The 7,875-nt window shown below is 60.2% G+C and overlaps 1 protein-coding gene across 1 annotated transcript in view; it reads left to right on the top strand.

Annotated features, from left to right (window-relative positions):
• Positions 1-7,875, top strand: part of PIK3R2 (phosphoinositide-3-kinase, regulatory subunit 2 (beta)) — a 15,106-nt gene that overhangs the window by 5,791 nt on the left and 1,440 nt on the right. The window contains exons 2-12 of the mRNA XM_009997792.1: positions 1,241-1,333; positions 2,152-2,214; positions 3,494-3,625; positions 4,633-4,834; positions 5,075-5,160; positions 5,711-5,816; positions 5,922-6,020; positions 6,121-6,301; positions 6,720-6,845; positions 7,097-7,239; positions 7,453-7,669. Coding sequence (XP_009996094.1) covers positions 1,241-1,333; positions 2,152-2,214; positions 3,494-3,625; positions 4,633-4,834; positions 5,075-5,160; positions 5,711-5,816; positions 5,922-6,020; positions 6,121-6,301; positions 6,720-6,845; positions 7,097-7,239; positions 7,453-7,669 — 1,448 coding nt within the window. The remainder of the gene's footprint in view (positions 1-1,240; positions 1,334-2,151; positions 2,215-3,493; positions 3,626-4,632; positions 4,835-5,074; positions 5,161-5,710; positions 5,817-5,921; positions 6,021-6,120; positions 6,302-6,719; positions 6,846-7,096; positions 7,240-7,452; positions 7,670-7,875) is intronic.

The following is a 7,875-nucleotide window of genomic DNA, read 5'->3' as shown; positions in this document are numbered from 1 at the left end:
GCTGAACCAGCACATTCCCGGCCAGGCCACGTGGGCAGCACCAGAATTTCCTCTCCCTTCAGCCTTTCCCAAGGGTCAAGCTGGGAGCTGCCAGCCTGGCAGTTTTCCAGCAGCTTCCCCACCCTGACCAGCACCATGCTGGGCTCCTACCCGTGCCCAGGGACTCACACCGGTGGGTCATTGACCCCCTCCCCCAGCAGCACAGCCCCTTGCTGGGTACCTGCCCCATTTGCTCCCCTTTCTGCAGCTGCACCCACATGAGCTGCTTGGTCTCACCATGAGGTGCAGGAGTTGAAATTTCAACTCATGATGAGACCACACCAGGCGAGCTGGGGTCAGATCCATGGCAACAGAGCCGTGTTTTGCAATGGGGGGAGCAGCTTTTTGGCTCTGCCTCCCTGAAGCAGAGTGTGCTGGATGTCCTCACCCACCCTGGGCTCTCCAGGGGCTCTGGACCAGCCCAGAGGTGCCTCCTGCACCAGCTGCTGCTCACTTGGAAGCGAGATGGGGTCTGGCACCGCTCGTCCTTCGGCAAACCTCCCACTGGCAGCTGCCTGGCCGGGCCTGTGTGCTCCTGCCCCAGCATGCCTCACCCCTCTGGCACAGGGGAACAGGGTGTCCAGAGCTGGGACCTCCAAAACGTCTGCTGGTGAAATGCCAGCAAATGCAGGGCCATAGATCCCCAAGGAAGGAGGGGTTTGGACCCCATTTCTGCTGCCTGCGCCCTGTAACAGCTTGCAGGGAGGCTGTGGGCTGGCGGGGAGGGGGAGGCAGAGGGCTGGTTTCCATGTAAAACGAGCAATCAAGGGCAGGAATTTGCTGACATGGCGTTCTGTCTGAAACACTGGATTAATCACAGCTCACCACCGTGAGCTCCCTGGCCCTGCTTCTCCACCAGCCCTTTTCACCCCCCGGGCAGGGACCGAGCCCGCCCTGAGCTCCAGGTCCCTGCTAACCCCCAGGTGGGGGGGCAGGTCCCCAGGGATATGGGCTCTGCCTCTGCACAGATCCCCTTTTGCATACCTTGGAGCAAGGCCGGGCTCAACAAGTGCCACGCTGGTTTCTGGGCCAACTTGCAGGTTCCCCATGGCCTCCTTGTGGTGTTTGTGTGGGCTGGGGCCACAGCCTTCCTTGCTCTTGGACGCTGCTCTTGGCCCCGTCCTGGCTCTCCTGCAGAGCGTGTGCTGGGGGCTGTTCCATGGCTGACCCTTTCTCTCTCTCTCTCTCCCTCTCCCCCCAGGGTCTCCCCTCCTGGATTTGCAGGAGCAGTTCAGCCCTCCTGAGATTGCGCCGCCGCTGCTGGTGAAGCTGGTGGAAGCTATTGAGAAGAAAGGTAAGAGGGGATACTGAGAACTGAGGGGCTCCAGGTCCCTGCTAACCCCCAGGTGGGGGGGCAGGTCCCCAGGGATATGGGCTCTGCCTCTGCACAGATCCCCTTTTGCATACCTTGGAGCAAGGCCGGGCTCAACAAGTGCCACGCTGGTTTCTGGGCCGACTTGCAGGTTCCCCATGGCCTCCTTGTGGTGTTTGTGTGGGCTGGGGCCACAGCCTTCCTTGCTCTTGGACGCTGCTCTTGGCCCCGTCCTGGCTCTCCTGCAGAGCGTGTGCTGGGGGCTGATCCATGGCTGACCCCTTCTCTCTCTCCCTCCCCCCAGGGTCTCCCCTCCTGGATTTGCAGGAGCAGTTCAGCCCTCCTGAGATTGCGCCGCCGCTGCTGGTGAAGCTGGTGGAAGCTATTGAGAAGAAAGGTAAGAGAGGATACTGAGAAATGAGGGGTTGAGCCCCCCAGGGAGGGCAGGGGGAGGGCAGCTGTCTTTAAAAGCAGTTGGCATTGGCCTGAGCTCCATGGGACATGCAGGACACAGCTGCCCAAGGAAGGGGGGATACTCCCGCTCCTCTGCTGTTCCCCAGAGCCAGGCTCAGCCCGTGCTGGGCTTTGGGAAGCACTTCCAGCCTGGATCTGTGACAGGGGAGAAACTGGGCCACTGAACTGGGCATCCACCCCCCTGAGGGGTCTGCAGCAGCATCTGCAGGGGGTTGGCTTGGGCACCATCCAGCCTGGCTGGCTGCTGGCCGGGCTGGCACCAAAGCGCCGCGCGCGCTGGGAGCTGCAGGGCTGGCAGCTCCACAGCAGCCTCCTCGTTTCCGCAGGGTTGGACAGCGAGATGTTGTACAGGACATCTGGCTCCGAGCTGAGGCAAGCGCTGAGAACCGGTAAGAACCAGCTCTGCGCGGGGAGGAGGCGAAGCAGCTCAGATGGAGGAGATTAGTGGATGTGACAGCGCCAGCAGTAATGCAATCCAGGCCCGGCTTGCCTGTCCCCGGCAGTTCCTGCCTCCAGGCACACTGCCTGTGGGGCTGGGCTGTCCCTGTCCCCACATGTCCCTCTGGTGGGGAAGGGAAAGGAAGGGGGGGGATCCCTGCCACCGTGGGGCAAAGGGACATGGTGCTGGCTTAGGGTTTTCCAACCAGTAGGGCCTGTAGGAAAGCTGGGGAGGGACTTTTTACAAGGGTTTGGGATGATAGGATGTGGAGGAATGGTTTTAAACTGGAAGAGAGGAGATTTGGGTGGTGAGAGCCTGGCCCAGGTTGCCCAGGGAAGCTGTGACTGCCCCATCCCTGGCAGTGTTGAAGGGCAGGTTGGATGGGGCTTGGAGCAGCCTGGGCTGGGAGGTGGGTGGGAGGTGCCCCTGCCTGTGCAGGGGGGCTGGGACTGGATGGGCTTTAAGATCCCTCCCAACCCAAACCATTCCACGATTCTAAGTGAACCCATCCACTAGTCTCCCCCATCCCTTAGGGGTACCCCCTCTGACAGGCTGGCAGAGGCTGCTCTGGCTCTGTCACACCACTAATCATCAGGATCTGTGAGCTGGGTTTGGTAGCTGCAGCCTTGGCTCCGCTCTGCCGGCGGCTCTGCTGAGGAGCCTCCGGAGCCGTCTGCTCTGCTGGGCTTGGGCCTCACCCAGCCCCACACTGCCTGGTCCCCTTCCACAGACATTCTTGCAAACCCCCACTGCGTGGTGCTGTCAGCTCTGGCTGTGGTGATTTTGAGACAGAGTTTGGGACAAATCTTAAAGCCTGCACCCTGTGTTCACAGAACAGCACCATTTCAGGGGGACAGTTTCCCCCTTGGGTTCAGTGTGGGGCTGGTCAGTCTGTGCTTGTCTCTACAAGCAGCAAGGAACAAAACTGTCACATGAGTCCTGCGTGCCCAGGATTCCTGTGGCAGGGCTTGGGACAAAGGGTTTGGGCACCCAGAGTGACCTCTACACCCTCCCGGGATGGGGGCAATCTGGCTGGATTCCCAGAGCCAGCTTATTTTTGGGGTGCAGGGAGCACTCCCAGATGTCCCTCGTTATTTGGGCTGGCTGAGCTCCCTTGTACCAGGCTGCCATGTCCCGTGAGAGCCAGGATGGGTGCTGGCAGCACCTGAGCTGCCAGCTGGGTGCCTGGTGCTGTGCCTATCACCCATGGCAATTGTGTGTCCTGGCAGATTGGACCCTGGGTGACCTGGAGCCCTTTGACGTGCACTCCCTGGGCGAGGCGCTGCGAGGTTACCTGCAGGACCTGCCCTCCCCCGTGGTGCCAGTGTCTGTGCACGGTGACATCCTTCGTGTCCTGCAGGGTAAGGCTTTGCCCTTGGGAATGGGGTGGCTGGGCAGGAAGGACATGTTTGGGGTATTAAAATAAGCCCTGTCCCTGCAGGGTCTGACACGGCCCCCCCAGCTGGCAGTGCTTCCATGCTGTGACCCCGCTGGAGCATGGAGAGCAGTGCTGGCCATCCCAGCCTTCCCATCGTGTCTTGTTCTCTCTCCCCAGAGATTCCCCAGCCGGAGAATTGCCGGAAGCAGCTGCTGCTGGCCCTGGAGTCGCCTGCGGTAATCTTAAAGCCTGCACCCTGTGTTCACAGAACAGCACCATTTCAGTGGGACACTTTCCCCCTTGGGTTCAGTGTGGGGCTGGTCAGTCTGTGCTTGTCTCTACAAGCAGCAAGGAACAAAACTGTCACATGAGTCCTGCGTGCCCAGGATTCCTGTGGCAGGGCTTGGGACAAAGGGTTTGGGCACCCAGAGTGACCTCTACACCCTCCCGGGATGGGGGCAATCTGGCTGGATTCCCAGAGCCAGCTTATTTTTGGGGTGCAGGGAGCACTCCCAGATGTCCCTCGTTATTTGGGCTGGCTGAGCTCCCTTGTACCAGGCTGCCATGTCCCGTGAGAGCCAGGATGGGTGCTGGCAGCACCTGAGCTGCCAGCTGGGTGCCTGGTGCTGTGCCTATCACCCATGGCAATTGTGTGTCCTGGCAGATTGGACCCTGGGTGACCTGGAGCCCTTTGACGTGCACTCCCTGGGCGAGGCGCTGCGAGGTTACCTGCAGGACCTGCCCTCCCCCGTGGTGCCAGTGTCTGTGCACGGTGACATCCTTCGTGTCCTGCAGGGTAAGGCTTTGCCCTTGGGAATGGGGTGGCTGGGCAGGAAGGACATGTTTGGGGTATTAAAATAAGCCCTGTCCCTGCAGGGTCTGACACGGCCCCCCCAGCTGGCAGTGCTTCCATGCTGTGACCCCGCTGGAGCATGGAGAGCAGTGCTGGCCATCCCAGCCTTCCCATCGTGTCTTGTTCTCTCTCCCCAGAGATTCCCCAGCCGGAGAATTGCCGGAAGCAGCTGCTGCTGGCCCTGGAGTCGCCTGCAGTCCCGCTCCAGAACACGCTCACCCTGCAGTTCCTGCTCCGGCATCTGGGGAAGGTATCGCAGCAGGCCGAGAGCAACAGCCTCCACCCCCGGGCCCTGGGGGAGATCTTTGGGCCCCTTCTCCTCCGCCTGCCTGGCGCCAGGTACGCGAGTCCCAGCCCTGCCACGGGTCCTGCCTGTGACAGCAGGTTTGCCCAGAACCCCTGCCCCACCACCCGTGGGGTTCAGCTGCTGGCAGCACAAAGAAGAAGGGCTGCAAGAGCCGTTGCTCCTGGGTCAGCCTGGGATCTGGCAGCTGGGGTGAACCAGCGTTGCCCAGGACATGGGCGTGGTGCCAAGTTCTCCCCCAAAACCACCAGTCTTATCTCCTCTCCTCCCTGCAGCCCAGAGCTGAGCCCGGACTTCTCCATCCTGTTTCTGGAGATGCTTCTGCAGACGAAGGAGTTGGAACCAGAACAGTTGCCTCCAGGTACCAAGATGCCCCTTCTTGGGGCCTGAGGCACTAGTGCATGCTCCATGGGTGTGCAGTCCCTGTTCCCCAGGGCAGGTTGCTGAGGGCAATCCTGGAGCCCAACTGTCAGCTCGAGGCATCCAGCTGCTACCAGAGCTGTGCCTGGAGCAGCTCCTGGGGGTGTGGTGGCCAAGTGGGACTTCTGACAAGGGCAGGGAGTGAGAAGACAAGGGGTAATGGATCACAACTAGAAGAGGGAGATTTAGGTTAGACATTAGGAGCAAGTTCTTCACTGTGAGGGTGGTGAGACACTGGGACAGGTCCAGTCGAACACATCTTTGGAAGTGTTCAAGGGCAGGTTGGAGGGGGCTTGGAGCAACCTGGTCTGGTGGAGGGTGTCCTTGCCCATGCAGGGGGTTGAATCTAGATGATCTTTAAGGTCCCTCATTCCCCAACCATTTTGTGTTTCCCAGGATGGGCAGTTCAGGAGAGGTACTCTGCTCCCAGGGATTACGCATGGGGAGCTGGGACTCAGGCTCACCCTGCTTCAACTCTCCTTCTCTTACAGCTTTGCCTCCAAAACCACCAAAGCCAAAGCCCAGCGCAGCCAGCCTGGCCAACGGGAACAGCGTGCCCTTGCAGGACGCCGAGTGGTACTGGGGTGACATCTCCCGGTAAGGGGGTGGCAGGCAGCTCATGTCCAGGGATCCCTATCCATTGGGTTAGCCAGGGATGCTCCAGCCCCACCTCACAGACCATGACAATCATGTTCTTCACAGGGAGGAGGTGAATGAGAAGCTCCGGGACACACCAGATGGTACTTTCTTGGTGCGTGATGCCTCCAGCAAGATCCAGGGAGAGTACACCCTCACACTCAGGTGGGCTGCTGATGTCCCTAGGAGCTCAGCAGGTGTCCGTGGACACCCAGACATCCGACTGGGGTGGTGATGAGTGTCCTCTCTCTTCTCCCCACCACAGGAAGGGAGGCAATAACAAGTTGATCAAGATCTTCCACCGGGAAGGGAAGTACGGCTTCTCGGAGCCCCTGACGTTCGGCTCGGTGGTGGAACTTATCACCCACTACCGGCACGAGTCACTCGCCCAGTACAACGCCAAGCTGGACACCAGGCTGCTCTACCCCATCTCCAAGTACCAGCAGGTGAGTTCTGGGCTGCAGGGACACAACTGGACAGCACAGCCTGACCCAGGGACATTTGCTCATCCATTTCCTGGGAAAAAATTCTTTACTGATAGAGTGGTGAGGCATTGGAAGAGGGTGCCCAGGGAGGTGGTGGAGTCACCATCCCTGGAGGGGGTCAAAAAACATGTAGGCATGGCACTCTGGGACATGGCTTAGTGGGCATGGTGGTGTTGGATTGATGATTGGACATGATGATCTTAGAGGTCTTTTCCAACCTTCATAATTCTCTGGTTCTATGACAATGTCCCACCCCTTCCCACCTGCTGGGCTGCTGCTTTATGCAGGGCTGGGAGGGGGAGGTTTTGGGACCAGCTCCCTTGTTGGGGGGCTGCTGTAGGACAGGAGCAGGTCCTGACTGAGGCTGTGCCCGTGGCAGGACCAAGTGGTGAAAGAGGACAGCGTGGAAGCCGTTGGGGAGCAGCTGAAGGTCTATCACCAGCAGTACCAGGACAAGAGCTGGGAATATGACCTGCTGTATGAGGAGTACACACGCACGTCCCAGGTAGGTGGGCACTGCCCTGACAGCCCCTGATGGTGGCAGCCACACATGGAGGGGGGCAGAGATCTGGCCTGCCTGCCCCATTTGTCTGCTTCTGGACATGAGGGGACACCCCAGAGGATGGGCTTCAAATAAGGGGTTATTTGTGGCTGCAGCAAGGACAGTGTGTCTTTGAGGAGGAGGCAGAAGGGATGTGAGGGGGCAGAAAGCTATCCAAATGCTGCTCCTTCTTCAGCTCTCCCCTCCCTCTTCAGGAGCTGCAGATGAAGAGGACAGCCATCGAGGCCTTCAACGAGACCATCAAGATTTTTGAGGAGCAGTGTCAGACCCAGGAGAAATGCAGCAAGGAGTACATCGAGCGGTTCCGGCGGGATGGCAACGAGAAGGAGGTTCAACGGTGAGGACAGGGGGTGCTGGTGACCTTCCTGGCCTGGGGAAGATCTCCAGGGGCTGGAAGGATCATCCTGGCCCAGCACAGAGCTGAGGGGTGTGCAATCCTTGTCTCTCCAGCAGCCTGCTGTGGGCTGGAGCTGGCAGGCTGCCTCCTCTGCCTCCCCCACCAGGCTGGCTGCCTAATCCCCCCCTCCTTCCCTCCTCCTCCTCCTCCCAGGATCCTCATGAACTCGGAGAAGCTCAAATCTCGCATCACCGAGATCCACGACAGCAAGATGAAGCTGGAACAGGACCTGAAGAAACAAGCCTCGGAGAACCGGGAGATCGACAAGCGCATGAACAGCCTGAAGCCAGACCTCATGCAGCTGCGCAAACTGCGGGACCAGTATTTGGTGTATGTGCTGCCTGACCCCCCCCCCTCCACCCCCCTCAACGTTGGGATGGGAACAGGGGCCCCCCTGCCCCTCTGTCCCAGCCCAGGAGCGATCCAGCTGGCTCCTTGAGGGCTTTTGGGGCTTGTTGGACCGGCTTGGAGGCTGCTGGGTGCAGGAAGGAGCCTCAGGGCCTGGCAGGGCCTCAAAGGGGGTGGCTGCTGCCCTCTGGTGCTGGCGTGGCTGCTGAGCTCTGCCTCTGCTTCCCC

The sequence above is a fragment of the Chaetura pelagica genome, unplaced genomic scaffold (assembly GCF_000747805.2).
Source record: "Chaetura pelagica isolate M959 unplaced genomic scaffold, ChaPel_1.0 scaffold595, whole genome shotgun sequence".
Classification (NCBI taxonomy): Eukaryota; Metazoa; Chordata; class Aves; order Apodiformes; family Apodidae; genus Chaetura; species Chaetura pelagica.
The sequence above is the reverse complement of the archived record's forward strand: the minus strand, read 5'-3'. Positions and strand labels throughout refer to the sequence as shown.